The sequence below is a fragment of the Buteo buteo genome, chromosome 13, assembly GCF_964188355.1.
Source record: "Buteo buteo chromosome 13, bButBut1.hap1.1, whole genome shotgun sequence".
In the NCBI taxonomy this organism is placed as follows: domain Eukaryota; kingdom Metazoa; phylum Chordata; class Aves; order Accipitriformes; family Accipitridae; genus Buteo; species Buteo buteo.
Window position 1 is genome coordinate 31,467,268 of NC_134183.1, and position 16,560 is coordinate 31,483,827.

Below are 16,560 nucleotides of genomic sequence, written 5' to 3' on the forward strand. Positions count from 1 at the left end.
AGTGTTACTCTAGGTAGTTATTTCAAGAATTGATTTTAAAATAGGCAAGTAAAACATTACTGAAGACTATTCTTATATTCATGTTCTTTGTAAAATACAGGTTTGGATCTGAGTTACAAACTAATTGTCTCTCCTCTTTGTCTGAACTTATTTAACATTGCATGAGGCCCACTCACGAAGGCTACATTTAAGTTCCACAATATATTTATTATTAAAAAAAGATACTTTTGACCATTAGGGAAGAGGTGCATGCATGACAGCTGCTGTTCCCACAGCATGAGCTACAGAGAAGACTCCACACTGGTAATATTCCTGGACACAGTAAATGTGGAGCTGTCACTACTGATTTATCACACTAAATCTTCACAGCTGATTTAAAAACAACTTTTAGTTACGGCAGCATTAAGATGATTCTTTAGCGAAGTTTAAGTAAGTTTAAAAAAAATTCTTATGTAAAACTGTTATGGTAGCTGTGCTGTGTTGTATGCTTTCCAAAGCAGTGGAATTGTATCTAGGATTCAAGATGTACCTTTACTGTAATGTACTTTCATTCATGTGACAGGGAACTGGGAATTGAAGCTGGTGTGACTGCAGCTACTTACCCTCCAGGGCCCTTGCATCCTCACTTGGCCCACTACCATGCACCTCCTCGACTTCATCACTTACAAATAGGGGCTCTTCCTTTAATGGTAAGGAGATAGCTTATGAAAAATTATGATCATTGGTCATTGTAATTATTTTGTTTGTCAGGGAAATTATTTTAAGGTTTACTGCATTTAATTGGACGTGTATACATCACTGCAAAAGTTAGTGGTTCAACTGAAGAAGAAAATACTCCATTGTTTCTGTGTGTTACTCCCAGATAGGGAGCTAGAACAGGCTCATGTCTAATAAGAGAAAACAGTATAGGACACTAACATTTCTAACTTCAGCTCTTGTAAAATGAAACATACTTGAATTAAATTGTCACTTGCATTGCAATGCATTGACCCTCTGCATCTGATTTTTAAAGTTCAGATTCTTCTTTAATGAGTTTTGGATTGTTAGAGGTACCAATTTTCCACCCAGTGCATGAGGTTTAGCACTGGTGCTTTATTTTCAAGGTGTGTATACAGCACAGCCAGAATTCCATCTAGAGATCTGGTTGTTTTCAAATAATATTTGGTGTTCATCAACTTAATTCTGTATGATAAAGTATATAATGTTGTAGCATGAAGTGTTATAAACAACAGGAAGTGTGAGGGTACTCTAGTCCCTTGTTACACATAACTTTTTCTTAATCTACAGTAGAAAACCAAGGAAAATTAGCATAACTCTCTGACTTTTACAGAGTATTGTTTTTGAAAGAACATATGTAGGTTTATTTAAAATATTCTTAATTTTGTTTAATGAAAATTCAGAGACACAGATTTAATTTAATGGAGTATTAGTGTTTCTATGTGGTATTTTGTGTGGCTAACCCATATTATTTAACCCTTTTGAAGCTAGATAATCTAATCAAAATTGTGGGCTCATCTGTAAATGGATGCTAAAATTGTAATTAAAAAGCAACCTGCAAGTCTTGTCCATCCAAAATTCCTCTGTTTGTAGCCAGAATTGACATCTAGGGATTGAACTGTAAATTTACAACCAATACTGTAATAGCTGTCTCTTCACAGTCTGGTCTTAACATTGCTTGTTTCTTGCTATTTAACTAGCAAACATGGTAATAATCCTTAAGTACTTCCCCTGATAGATCAGGGTTGGTAATTCATTGGTGCACGGCTTGCATACTTACCACAGACTTTATAGAGCAGTCTGTAGAATTTGGTATTTTAGTGTAGCCAACAAGATTCTTACTGCATAACCTTATCTCCTGTGTATCATCTATTCAAATGAAGATTTTCTGCATTCTTCTTCAGTTAGGTGTATGTTTTTTCAAGTGGATGAAAAATGGCTCGCCTCTCTCACATTTGTTTCATGTGTTGTACTGTAACAGATCACATCAGCTGCTTTAGATTCTCAAAGAGAAAGGGCCCTCCTAATAGTTCAGGGAACTGCAATTGCATTAGGAGGCAGCAAGTTAAACGTGTGCCTATTTTATCTCATTTTCTGTCAGGGCTAAGAAGTCAATTATGGGAATTATTTCCATGATTGCTGTGAAGTTTCGAGAAACTTCAGAGTTCAGCTGATCCTTGTATTACAGTGTGATAAGAAACTTTTAATTGTCTCTTAACTTCTATAGGCGTATTCCTATAACTAAAATGTTACACAAGGAAGTAGTTGGGACCCCACTCTTTATCTTCTTTTTAGCAATAGAATGGAAGAAAGCTGTGATAGAGACTCTTCAGAAGTATTTCCTGAATGTGTGATAAAATACTTCAGGGAGTCTTGCCCTTCTGCTCAGTAACTGCTGTTACTAATTGATAAAAGTGTCAGATGAAATAGGGTTCTTTAATTCTACAGAAACTTGTGCATGTGTTTCTGTAGGGATATCTAATCCTCATAACAGTAATTCATGAATCTCTGGATGAAATGGAATTGAAGTTGTTTGTATTTTGAGGGTTTTGTACACACTGTACTGACAGCATGTTTTACAGTGTATAGACTGCTGTAAGCAGTACTTCCTCAAATGTTTGGGATCTCTTTTGAACCTTGCTGTCATCAGATCCAGTGTTATGACTTTGAAGTTGTGTTCTGAGTCTCTGACTAATTTGAAGTGTATTCAGATTACATGCCCTAGAAGAACATAAAGACAGGTTAGAGCAGTGCTAAAAGTTATATATGTACAATGAGTTCAAAGTGTTACAAATGCCTTTTAATGATTCTACCCCTTCTATGGCAATAATGAAAGCCAAAATTTTCTTCATTTGCACGTATGTGAGAGCACAGCAGATCTGTCAGCAAAATTGATTTTGAATATAGAGCAAGTAGTCAGTGAAGTTTTTAATCTAACAAACTTAACTGGATATTAAACAAAAGTGCCATTTTAGTTTTTATTAAAGAGCAATGGATTAATTGCAGCTGTCACCTTGGTTTTTTCATTGTAACTTTAGGAATAGGGGCAGGGGAGGAGAGGCTGAACTGTGATTAGAGTCCCTCTGCTAAGTGGTTAATGTTATGAGGAGTGCTTTCTTCTTTCAGTAAGTAAGAAGGTACTAAATAGCAATTTACAAGGCTCATTAGTTGTATTCCTGATGCAGATGTCATCAAATGTTGATGTTCTCCATTTATTGGGGGGGGTGTGGTCTTTTAAAGTAACTCATGCAGTAGCTCGACTAAAAAATTCATTGTGTTGAATCCACTTTCTGAAACAGCATGCTGCCCCATAGGCCACGTGCATTTTTTCCATCTGTTCTGGAGTGCTAAAACCCCTTGTTGTGGTTTAACTCCAGCCAGCAACTAAGCACCATGCAGCTGCTCGCTCATCTCCCTCACGGTGAGATGGGGGAGAGAATCAGAAAAAAAGTAAAAGTGAGAAAACCTGTGGGCTGAGATAAAGACAGTTTAATAGGTAAAGCAAAAGCCACGCACGCAAAACAAGGAATTCATTCACTACTTCCCATGGGCAGGCAGGTGTTCAGCCATCTCCAGGAAAGCAGGGCTCCATCATGCCTAACGGTTACTTGGGAAGACAAACGCCATCACTCTGGATGTCCCCCCTTCTTTGTTCTTCCCCCAGCTTTATACACTGAGCATGATTGCATATGGTATGGAGTACCCCTTTGGTCAGTTGGGGTCAGCTGTCCTGGCTGTGTCCCCTCCCAACTTCTTGTGCTCCCCCAGCCTGCTCGCTGGTGGGGTGGTGTGAGAAGCAGAAAAGGCCTTGACTCTGTGTAAGCCCTGCTCAGCAGTAATGAAAACATCTCGGCATTATCAACACTGTTTTCAGCACAAATCCAAAACATAGCCCCACAGTAGCTACTATGAAGAAAATTAACTCTATCCCAGCCAAAACCAGCACACCCCTTCAAACTACTGCCAGATCGTAAAGGGCATATTGGATTATTTGGGCTTAAATGACACTAGTACTGTCATAAATCAATTTCAGATTTTATTTGGATGCAGATAACCTAATCTTCATCTAGTCAGTGCTGGAATGTAGACTGCAGTTTTAATCCTCAGGGAGACAAAGTGATAAAGATATGTTGGGGGAGATAATTAGCGTTCAGCAGCTTTGACAGTCCAAATAAAGGGTGGGGGAAACAAAATCTCCTTTTCTATTAGCTTGGTTGAAACTTTCACCTGTTTAAATGTTCCTTCAGGAGGAAGCATAGATCAAAAGCAGTTAAAAAGAGCTTGCTGCATATCTGTGTAGACAAGGATTAGGCTGCTTGCCTCCTTGATTTAACACAATTATTTTGTTAATTGTGACCCTGGCTTAGAGTAGTTTGTGTTCCCTTCGTTACTGCTTTAATGCCACGGATGTGCTGAGGAAGGATCTTCTGTCAAAGTGATTTTTACAATTGATTCCATTCTGGACAAATATCCATTCTGCAAAGTTGAACAACATTTTTAGGAAGAATCAACTGAAGATCAATGCATGGCATAACTAATGAAACATCAGATGAGAAAGACACAGGAGACAGAGGCTTTATCTGTTCCTCTGTTCTTCTCTGATGCCAGTGCTTGTTGTTAGATGTCAATTCAATTTCTGTTTACTCTGAGTGACTTAGGCTGCTCTTTTGGCACTGTTTATGAAAGGCTTTTTGACTCAGAGTGCCCAGCACCAGTTATCACATCTGTGTGGACAGGATGGGAATTTCTGTAATTTAATAAGCTAAGATGGATGTTAAAAGGAATGTGACTTTCTCATAATGAACTATATACCAGCCATAATTCTGACTAGCCAAACCACACTTATGGCTGTAACGCATATCCAAGCAGAATTCTTTTTCTTCTGTTGCTTCAGGAAAGAAAAGGCACCCTAGTTTGTAATGAAATCTGGAAGGGGAAAAGTCCAAAAAGAAATTTCCAGAAAGTGTTTTTAAATTTGACCTGAGGATGCCCTGAAAGGGTCCCCTTCTCTATACTGCCAGCTCCCCTGTGTCTCATGTTTTCCATATGTAACCCATTTACCTGAATAACCAGAATGCTATGTTTAGCTGTAACATCACTTAATTTTTGTAACTGCAAAGATTAGAATATTTCTAACATTTTTCAGGCTTCAAAAAATACAAAAGGGATTAGAAAAATGGAGTATAATCTATTATTTGCTGTAAAGTTTCAAAAGTCTGCAGACATTCATTTAGAAATTGTAATTTAGTTCAGCTTTGAAACAGGAACTTGCTCTGAATATGAGTTTGTTACTAGGACACTTAAAAAAAAACCCAGTGCTTTATATTTTAAATCCGCTCTGTTAAAGGAAGGGTTCTTTTTCTGAATTGGATTTGTTCCTTTTTGTCATTTAATGGAGGGTGGGGTAGAAGGTTAAAACTAGAAGGTCTTGTTTCTCCCCCCTTCCATCTCCTCTCATCATCAAAGAACAAAACCAGAATTCTTCAGCTCTGAACTGGTAACTAAATTTTAAATGGAATATAGACCTGAAGTGAGCAGTGTTCCCTTTATGCCTTTTAACTTTGTGTACTTTTACTCTTGTTTAGGTGAATAACTAACTACAGCTGATCTGGGATTTTGGCTATTTAAAACTTAAGCAACAAACCTGCCACCAATAGAGTATTCTATTCATTTGTTGTTTTTAAAACATACAAAGCTGTCAGAGGTACAGTTTTCAGATCATATTATGCATAGTAATGGGATTTGGTGGTGGGTGGTTTTTTGTGGGTTTTGGGAGTTGGGGGGGGGTTAGTTTCTGTTTTATAAAATATATCTTAAATAATGGAGGCTATCTTACATGCCTCTCAAATTGTTTCAGCTACCCATTAATCAAAGAATTTCCTGGGATATGCTGTTCCCGTCTCTTGACTCCAGCTTCTTCTGCCTTTTTGAATAGTGTCTTGTAGATTGTGAATTTCACTGGGGGGGGAGAATTATCTGGACTTCAGAGTTTGCTAGCTGTGGTGTAATACTCTAAAGGGTTGATGCAAGCCTTGAGAAGTCTCCTTAATTTATTTGTGAACCTGGACTGCAGCTTGCCAGTCAGAGAGAGATCACTGGATCATAATTTCAAAAAAAGAAAAAGAGTTACTTACGGTAACTTAACCTCTCTCAGGTGTTATACATCCAGCTTTCGTATGCTGTCCCCCCTTTTTCTTCTATTTCAGAGCCTTACTGTTTTGTTCCTTTAACTGCTAAATGACTCAGAGTGGTTGAGGCCATCTTTACACTTAGTTGTAAAAATTGGGAGAGATTTGGAGGTATAGGCCAGTAGATCCCAGTACATTATGGTAGATGTGTGCTGGTCAGAATGATATCACTCAGTGTAGTCATACAGGTATCACAGCTCTAAGAGATGCAACTGTTCCGTACAAAAAAAGCTAACAAACTTCCTGTAAAATATCTGAACACTTAGCTTAAGGCTGTAATTTAATGTAGCTATAGTAGTTCAAGGTGAACTTTAGGTTTAAAATAGCCTTGATTAGCTGCATCAAATTTAACTGCATTTTTCAAATAAGAAAATGGACTTTTGTAATGCAGCTGCTACTTTTTTCTTAATATACACATGAATTACTGTTCTTCAGTTTTTTGTGGAATATAGACTTTTGAAGAGTGCTCATTTTATGTTCCCCTCAGACACAGATACACTTGGGTTTTAGCTACACCGCACACATTACTTGTTCCTTTGCACAGTGTCCCTCTGTGAAAAGTGCAACTTTTCCTTGTTTGAATTTGGCTTATTAAGATATTAATTGTTAAGCTTTACTTCTTTTTGAGTATCGATGTGGACCTAAGCAGTTAACTGGATAAGCTTATTGCTGGGATTTGTTTTAATATGTATGAAGATCATACATAATGTGAACCATTGAATAAAAGATTGGGATGGTACATACAATGGAAGAATCTCTTCACTGACTGTGGCAACTGACAGGCAAAAAGATACTGGAAGGATGGAAACTGTTTGAAAGAAGGTAGCAAGGAAGAAGAATCTTTCCTGCAGGTTAGCTGTTTAAAACTGTTTCAGAATGTTTGTGTTGTAAATGGTTCAGACTTAGCCTTGAATTTTTTAGTTGCTGCAAATTTTTGTGGTAGTGGGAAGTGTCAACAGACAGTGCAAAACCAGAAACAGATGATACTTGTTCTACAGGAAACAAAACAGTTCTTGGCGAACTTGTACTGGAATTTGCAGGTCCAGAGAATATTGCTTTAAAGTATATATTATAATTTGACTGTATCCAAAACAACATATACAAGCACTTAGTACAGACTGGCATTACTTTTAACTTTTTAGTTTCTTCATTAGCTTTAAGCTTTTCCTTTTTTCTTATGGTCAATATGAAAACTTACTGAAAACACACTTCCATTTGTGTGTGAACCTGTTTCAAGAGAGATGAAATCTTCTCTTTGCATTTGAAGCTTGATGCTAACTGTCAAAGGGATTTTAGTTAGACTATTCTTAGCTGGGCATTATTGATGGTTCTCTCTTGCCCATCTCCCCTCCAGTTTGTAGTCACAAATGTAATTAGTTAAAATGTTGCTATGTTAGCAGACTGCTTATTCTGCAGGTGTAAAAAAGCTATTTTTTTTTCTTAGAGAGATGTTTTTTCAAAATACAGTGTTTTACTTGGCCAGAAATGTAAGCTGTGCTCTCACAGTATTTTAAAAGAGCCTGTACATATGTTCAGATGATTTTGTAGAGGTGTTATGCCATTCCCCATCAGGATAATATGAAGGCCCCTTTATTAGCATGAAAATGTATTGTTCCACCCAATATTTTTGTTGTCTAATTTCAGTAGTTTCTTGTGGTATGTACTCTGAGATATTCTTGGTTGGTTTTGTAATGTTAAAATTAATTTTAGTACGTTTCTTAAATAGATAGTCTTCAGCAGCAGAATTTGTTCCAAATCGGAGACCTATCTGGGTGCACATCACTGCAGTTGCTAAACTCTGACTTTAGAGGCAATTGGAACTGTAATTATTGCATTACAGCAATAGACCTGTGACTTTACAGCTCCTGTAATGATGCAGTATCTGCACGATCAGATGCATTGTTTTCCAACAGGCTGTTTTCAAATCCTGGTGAATCAAAAAAACAGACTTAGGTTAGGTTTTGTCAGGAGTTTCCTTTCCTCTGAGTGGAGGCGATCGATTCACAATGTAGTAACAGGCAATGGAAACTTCCAAATGATGCCAAACAGGTCTATGCCTAGTAAAAACCTGGGACAACAAAGATGTTCGTAGTGTGGATGAGTGACTTAGTTCTTTAAATGCGTTTTCTGTACTTGGAAGACAAAGTAGAATTACACGCTTAAATGCAGAATGGATCATAAATCACCCATTATCGAAGCCAGATTTCTTACAATGTAGTTTTTACAAATTCTCATATTTTTATTGCACTCTCCAAAATTCCTTTGTTACAGCTGCAGTTTATGTTGTGAAAAGATGTTACTTACATGAAATGTTCAGGTATGCAGATGAATATATGTATCTTGTGATATAAAACTATATTTGCAATCATATTGAATTCATGTATTAGTATATAATCTCTGTAAATACACTCTGCGTATTGCATAACAATTTAGATCTTTAAATTGATACACTGTTGGAGTTTGCAGCAGTCATCCTGTCTTGCCTGTTTCCCATCTCCAGCTCTCATTAGTACCACACCAACAGATATTTAGGCTGCTTATGAGAGAGGCGCCCCCTGTGTTAGGATTCTGGAAATACTCTGAAAGATAAATCTTCAGTTTCTATTACTGTGGTTTGTAAAAATCTAATACTAATATTGTGGCTGTATTTGTGGCTTATATTGGCACTACATGGTCATCATTTAGGAAGCACCATGTAAAGTACTTTAAAATAATCAGATTCTGTTTTTCTTTTAAAAAAAAAAATTATTTAGGGCAGAGAAATCTTTTCTATCGCTGTCAGCTTTTAGTTACCAGACTGGATGTGAAAAATAGAAAGGTAGCTTATTGATCTCTTATGTTATGTGAGTAACTTTGTTTAGGCCTATGCTTTCTCACAATGCATTAATTCAGTTTTATACCTTTATATATATTAAGCTTAGAAGTGCCTGCTGGAAATAAGAAAAGCCACACATGAATACCTGACTTCTGAATAATATCTGGGATGTCTGACTTGTTGACAGCCTTATGAGATGAATTTTGAGCTGTCATATATAGCAGCAGAGACATTACCAGCTGATAGCACAGAAAGGAAGATAGTACTTAACGTTATTTCCAAATGAATTGATGCTTACAGTCCTCATATCAGTGCACACTACATGAATAAGTAAACTGAATTTGCTGATCATTTGGGGTTTTTTTTCACCTGTTCATTAAAAATTGCTGCTGGTATGTTTCTAACAAAAAGTAATATTATTATTCACTCATCTCACGGGAGTAAAAATGGAACACAGAAGCCCTGCTGTGAAGGTGGTCCTTGGTATATTAACTTCCTTTCTGCTTTCCTGTATGAAAAGTGCTGGTGCTTGAAGTGCCCGTAGGGTATATCACTGGACACTGGTATTTTGTTCACTGCCTGTACCTTAATGTGCAAGGAAGTCAGTGGATGCTTGAATGTAGAGTGTATGTAGAGTTGCCTGTGACTTTAGATGCGAGTTTTGAGTGTTACTTTTTTTATCTGCCTTTAAATTTGAAGAGTGTCTGAAGATGTTGAGTTGTTTTGGATAAGATAAGGATATTGGCTGTTTTTTCCAGACCGAGTATTAGCCTTGTTTTTTCTGCAGTACCAAAAACTTATATTTGAGAATCAATAGCAAGTCCTTTTTGTAACTTCATTTGCAGCTTTTAGGTGTTTTGCTTACAAAAATAGGTAGATACTTCTGGTGGTTTATACAAAGTAGGTTGAGATTTTTGAGACCTGGGAAGTGAGACCAAGCAATACGTAATGCAGATGTGGAGAGATTATAATAGAGGATCTAGTCTCACTTCTGTTTTGCTTCTCGTTCTGTTTAGAGAGGTCAGAGTGGTGGTGTGTTATGCCGTCAGTTGGGATTGTATGCTCAAGCTGAGGAGTATAAATAATAAGTGATTCAGTAAAAGCAAAAGGATCTTAAATTTTACAAAGTGAACAGTAAAATACTGAAACTGTTCTGAATAGGTTTAACTTAACATCTGCTGTTTGAATAGGTACCAGACATGGCGGGCTACCCTCACATCCGTTACATTTCATCAGGATTGGATGGAACATCATTCAGAGGCCCTTTCAGGGGCAATTTTGAGGTTTGTAATAGAATAAAACTAGATAATGTGTCAAAATGTGTCATGAGGGAATACGGGGAGGGCGTATGGTAGAGCTAGTTCTATATATAGTTGTAAAAGAATCATAAAGAAAATACCCTTTATTTATAGAATGACCTCACTATCATGAACTGGGATAAAAGCATATAGAAAAGTCAGTCAATAAAAGGTGCCCTGGACAATGTAGGCTTAGGTGGTTATTAACTGACAGTACATCTTGCTCTGCCCACTACCCCAGTTAGTAGGATGTAGTATTCACATGATATGTTGGTAAAAGGTAGTGTTGTCTCTAAATAACTGTGCCAGGATCCTCCTAGTGAGGGTGAAACTTGGCAACTTAAACAGTGCTGTCCTGTTTGTTATGTAGTGCAGGAATTGAAACTGAGGGAAGAAAAAAAACCCCAGAGAAAATAAAAGGTATCAGATGCAGAGAGTTAATGACCTAGTCTACTGAAAACATCTTCAGTGACATCTCATGGTTCTAATAAACTCATTGCTGGAGAAAAAGAAATCAGTCATTGTATTTCAACTTAAGCAACTTTTTTTTCTTCTAAGCCTTAATGACTGTTAGAAAGCAGATATTTACGTAGTGCATTTTAATTGCATTTTCATTAGTCACACAAGTATGTGTGAACATACTTGATAATCATGCCTAGCTGAGAAACATTTTCTAATTTTTTTAGTAGTAAAATAGTTTTTCCCTATAACTTAAAATACCAGGCAGTGTTGTGTGGGTTTTTCTACAGAAACCCATCACTTTTCCTACACAACATACTTTTTTTTTGCTTTGCCTGTATTTGAATAAGTTGGGAATTGAGCATTTGTCATTCTGCAATAAGTTAGAATAAAAGTAATATTTACTCAAGTTAGTTGAAATAACAGTTCTTACACTGTATATTCCTTGATAATTTTATAGGAGCTGATTCACCTGGAGGAACGATTAGGCAATGTTAATCGCGGAGCAACACAGGGAACTATAGAAAGATGCACATATCCACATAAATACAAAAAGGTGAGGATTTCTCAAATTGTGGCCTGTCTGTAATATTTCTTTGAAAATGTAATAATGTTTATGTTTACCTTAAATCTGCAGAAATGTCAGTTTTAAAGAGTGCATGTTTTATGTATCTTGCAATTTAAAGGATTGTAAGCACAGCTTACAGTGCCACTTCTTTCACAAAGAAAATAAAAAATGTGGTCCCGAGATAAAGAGCTACTGTAATGTGATATGATGTCATAAACAAAAGTGGTTTGATATGATTTAATAACTTGTCCAGCAGTTATGAATAGCCTTGTGAGCAATGAAACAACTATTGGTAATATCTAAATAGTCAACAGACTTCAGTGATAACTCATCAAATAAAGACTTTATTTTTGCAATAAATTGTTTATGATGCTTGCCTGCTTGGTATGTATCATTTTACCTTTACTCTGATCACATTAGGAAGACTGGGACACTAGGAAGTTTTGAATCTGGTATGGAATTTTGACAGCTTAAGTTGTCTCTCAATTGGAGTTTACTATACTGTAATATAGAATCCCATCCACATTTACACAGTGTTTTTTCACACTTGATAAATAGTGACTTAAGATACTAAGTTTGAAAGGAATTTTTTTTTTTTTTGCCTCTTCATTAATAAAATGAAGATATTTATACATAGACAACAAGTAAAAGGACTGGTTGCAACAATATTAAATCAATACATTCACAGTCCAGTAGACTTTTGTAATTAACAATAGTTAAATAAATCTGAAATGTCCTGTGATTTTGCTCCAAGTGGTCGTTCTTAATTCATTTTGGTTCAAATACATTTGAATAAGTATTATGAAATGTTTTCAAAGAAGTATGTGTTGAATATGTATTAAAAACAGATTTTACTCAGTTTGTCAATAATGTCATCTCTACTAATAAGGTAACAACTGATTGGTTCTCACAGAGGAAACTGCACTGCAAACAAGATGGGGAGGAAGGAACAGAAGAAGACACAGAGGAAAAGTGTACCATCTGTTTGTCTATATTGGAGGAAGGTGAAGATGTCAGGTAAGTAGTACCACTGAATATCAGAATATAAAGTTAATGTTCTGGCTTTAAGACCATACTTGAATACAGTACACTACTCTGCAATACTCCTTAGGATAACAGTTACAATTAAGGAGACTCCGTCACTGAACCAATAAATAACACAAGTTGCAACTGAAAACACACATTGTTCAGTCTGTATTGTCTTTGGGTAGAATGTAGGTTATTTTCTTACGGTCTTCCATAAGTTGACTGACTGTCTTATAACATGAGCCCAAGCTGATGCCCTGAATTAATCAGGACTGTCAATTTTAGTTTTTCTGGAGTAATGCTACTGAAGCTATAAAAGGTTTAAATCAGTGTAATACAGCAGAAGCTAGCTGATGCTTGACTTTGTTGCCCATATCCATTTCTTCTTGGAACTAGACAAAATGCAGGTTGAACTGGAAAAGCTAGTGAAACTTGTGGAAAAACATGCACATGCAAAATGAATAGCAAATAGCAAAACCCAAATTACTGTTTTTCCAATGGGTATGTTGATACGGAAACGCTTTATTAACACTAATTTTTTTCTGTTCTGATGACAGGCGCCTTCCATGTATGCACCTTTTCCACCAAGTATGTGTAGATCAGTGGTTGATTACTAACAAGAAGTGCCCCATTTGCAGAGTGGACATTGAGGCTCAACTGCCTAGTGAAAGTTGACACCGCTTTCCAGAACTCTTGTCCTCCCTCTCGCTCCCTCGTCCTTCCTGGTACTGCAGTCAACCAAAGATGGCATGACTTACCTGCGCAGATTTGGAAGCATTGAACCTAGAGTGCTGGCTCTGCTATATGGTACAACTAATGCTAGACCTACAGTTTATGTAGAAGACAGTTGAGTTTCAGTGTATTTATAAAACTTCTTTTTAGGTTTTACATTTTTTCTTTTAATTCATTACTGTATTTTTGCATGGTTCCTTGTATTGCATTTGTTTGCACATATTATGGGCTTTGTGACCCCAAACTTGCAGGCAAGATTAGCTGCTTTAGTAAGTAGAATTGTGTGGTCTCTTTTTTTGGTTTGTTTTACATAGTATCGAGCTTTGAAAGTATGATTTCACTCATTACTAACCTCGGATTCCTTAATTTAATCGATCATATATTTTAGTTTAAATGTATAAAGATCATCTAGAAAAGGATAATATTATGTATTGAGACATTCCTTAATTAGGAAAAAATGGCTGCTGTATATTTACAATATCAGTTTTGAGTCAAATAACATCCTTAATACTGGGAACAGAATATGAACTATATTCAGTTTGACTGATACATATAGCATACTCATCACCAGATTTCTTGTCTGATCAAATTTTTGTGTTTGTTTTTAAAATCTCAGCACAATGCAGATATATTTGAATGTCAATATTAAACATTTAGACTGCTGTTCAGATTGTATTTATCATTTACTTCCTATGTCTAGAAATTTGAATCCCTAACTTAAATATTTGCTGCTGTGAAACAGCTCTAGTGAACACTAAATGTTGATTTCAGTTAGCTGGATTGTAGATACTTGCAGATTGAAAGAATTATTACAGAAATGGAAGAAGAGCTTAGAATCTCTGCTAACTTAAGTCGAAGTATCTGCGCACATTGAGGGGGTTTTTTGGTTATTTTGGGGGGTTTGTTTTTTTTTTAATATAAAACCATTCAATAAGGACATAGAGCTGCAGGGTGGTGAGGTGGTTTTTTTTGTTTTAGTGTTTTTGGGGGGGTTGGGGTTTTTTGGGTTTTTGGTTTTTTTGGCAGATATACATGCATTCGTAGAACTTCTAAGGATTCCAGGCTTGTCTTGGGATTTTTACGAGTTTTAAAGTTAATAGTTAGCTAAATCCGTTTGTCTCTTGTTTTATTTTTCATTAGTAAATTGAAAGCCTGTAAATTTCTGTAGAAACTGAGACACAAATTATGTGGTTACCTAGTTTTTGCCTTGATCATAGATTCCCTCTTTATAAATTACCAACAGTCCATCACTGATTGAAATATTTTCTATAGTTAAGATTTGCTGCATAATATAGTATATAGAATTAAGTTATAATGTACTAACATTTCGCCTTTGGAGGAGGTTTTAATCCACATCAGGATTCAAGTTTCTCATCAACATTCTTTCACATATAATAGATTATAGTTTATTTAAATGTGCTCAACATTGCAAAATGCAAATGTGCAAAAACATTGAGACAGTATTACTGTCACTTTGGAAAAGATGTTCCTCGGGGATCATTTATGAACATGTCAATAAGCTTGCATTAAGCCACCTGCTTTGTAAGTGGATTGAATAATAAATACCTTCAGTTTCTCTTGTCTTTGTCTTTCATAATCAGATTAAGTGTAAAATGGTTTACAGTAAACCTAGAGGATGAACTGTTATGTTTACACTAAAAAAAGTGATCCATTTATAAATATTACCTTATCTAATTTGATGCCTGGTTTTGTCTGGTTAAAGCTGCTTCCCTTTTGTATTTTTTTTATTTTTATCTGTTAGGAGTAGCATTTGCCAGTGCAGTGTCTATTGCTGGCAACAAAGTTAACACCTCTGGCACTGAGGCTTTAAGTGGAGAGAAATTTTATTCCAGCATGTGTGATAAATGGACATTGTCAAGCTTAATTGCATTGCTAAAACTGAACTTAAAACCACTTTGTGCTTGTACGATGGGGGATATGGGAGAGAGGCAACACATGATTTGACTGCTTCAAAACCTGACATGGTTTTATGCTAAAGCTTCTTGAACATGCTGTAGGAAACTGAAAGTGAGTATGAAGTTGAAGCTGCATTGGTAAAAATTAATAAAAGTAACAGGACAGACTGAACAGACACTTTCTGTTCTTTAGTGACTGTTGAAAAGGAGGGAAGTTGGTTGGCCGCTGATGCTTGAAGTCTGATGATACTCACTTTTAAAAGTTTCCAAGAAGGTACTTGAGAGACGTGGGACAAAAGAAACGGGGCCTCTGGAATAATTGAGACCCTGGGTAGGTCATAGAATCTATTTTGGCTTCCTTACAGGACAAAGAAGCACAGGTTTGGGGGATTTTTTTTTTTCCTTAGGAAATCTTTTATGCACCTGATTTGGGTGCCTGGTACTAGAGGTAATTTAGTGGTCCATGAATTGACTTGTTTTATAACTGCTACTGATATTGTCTTGCTTTTAAATGTATGCATAACATTGTAATGTGATGTTGAACACTTAGGTATTTGCCAGGAATCACAGTGTTCTGATCTTACATGCTATTGCAGGGGCTAATAAAGCTGCAGCCTACTTCTGTTGCAGAAAGTTGTGACTTGACCATAATTTAAGGGAAGGAAAAAGAATAGGCTTTTGATTTTGAAAATTTCCACCACTGACTGTGCTTTATATGCTTAGATGCATTGCCTTAAGTTTTCTGCAGCATCTTTGACTTTGAAGATAAGATTCTCAACAGTATGCATCAAATTACTTTTCATATAAAATTCCATTGTCAAAAGAAATCCTTTTGTATGCAATAAATAAACTGTTAGACTGGTATCATTCAAAATCTGCTTCATATGGAAGTTGTTTTTTTTTTCCTTTTGCCTCTTTAAGTCTTGATCTGTAAAAATTATTTTGTATACATGCATTCTTACAGGTACTGCCCAAGAAAAAATTGTCTCAGTGAAGGATCGACATTTAGCCACAGTTAAATATGTTGATAAACAGAACCATCTGGAACTTAGGAATTCAGGAAAACTGCCTTTATGAAGGATATAAAATATTAATGTGTACATCTGTGAGTAAACATACAAGGCCAATTTGGGGAGGTTGCAGAGTACTTGTGATTAGACTTTGCTGTCAGCTGAGGCAAATGCTGTAGAGCTGAAGTTCCCGAGTCCCAGGACTAGTTATTAAACTGACCGTTATTAGCTTGTTACTAGCTGACCGATGCGCCTTCCTCAAGTCGTACGCGATGTTCAAAACACAAGCTGTGGCGCGCGTCTGTTGGGGCTAGTTCCCCACAGCGCGGAGTACCAAGCTGCTTTTTGGCAGGAGGTAAGCCACCTCTGCGGGTGCTCCCTCTGACTGGAGCGCTGCTGAGGTGCGGGGTCACAAAAGCTCCCGCAGGCGTCCCTGCTCCCAGCCAGCTGCCCCCAAGAACCGTGAGGAGCAGCGGAGGAGCCGGCTGCGCCCGGGCCCCCCTCGGCTCCCCCGGCGCTTCATCGGCCTCTCGACAGCTGAGCGCGCCGTG

At 36.8% G+C, this 16,560-nt stretch overlaps 1 protein-coding gene across 7 annotated transcripts in view; it reads left to right on the forward strand.

The window, feature by feature from the left end:
• The window catches only part of RNF111 (ring finger protein 111), a 59,513-nt gene extending 46,370 nt beyond the window's left edge, over positions 1-13,143 (forward strand). For 3 of the 7 annotated variants that reach the window (XM_075045398.1, XM_075045399.1, XM_075045395.1), the window contains 5 exons: positions 563-689; positions 10,191-10,283; positions 11,218-11,313; positions 12,215-12,342; positions 12,909-13,143. In XM_075045398.1, coding sequence (XP_074901499.1) covers positions 563-689; positions 10,191-10,283; positions 11,218-11,313; positions 12,215-12,342; positions 12,909-13,026 — 562 coding nt within the window. In that variant the 3' untranslated portion in view covers positions 13,027-13,143. The remainder of the gene's footprint in view (positions 1-562; positions 690-10,190; positions 10,284-11,217; positions 11,314-12,214; positions 12,343-12,908) is intronic. The other 4 variants (XM_075045396.1, XM_075045397.1, XM_075045401.1 and 1 more) reach the window with 3 other exon arrangements.
• The last annotated feature ends 3,417 nt before the right edge of the window (positions 13,144-16,560 follow it).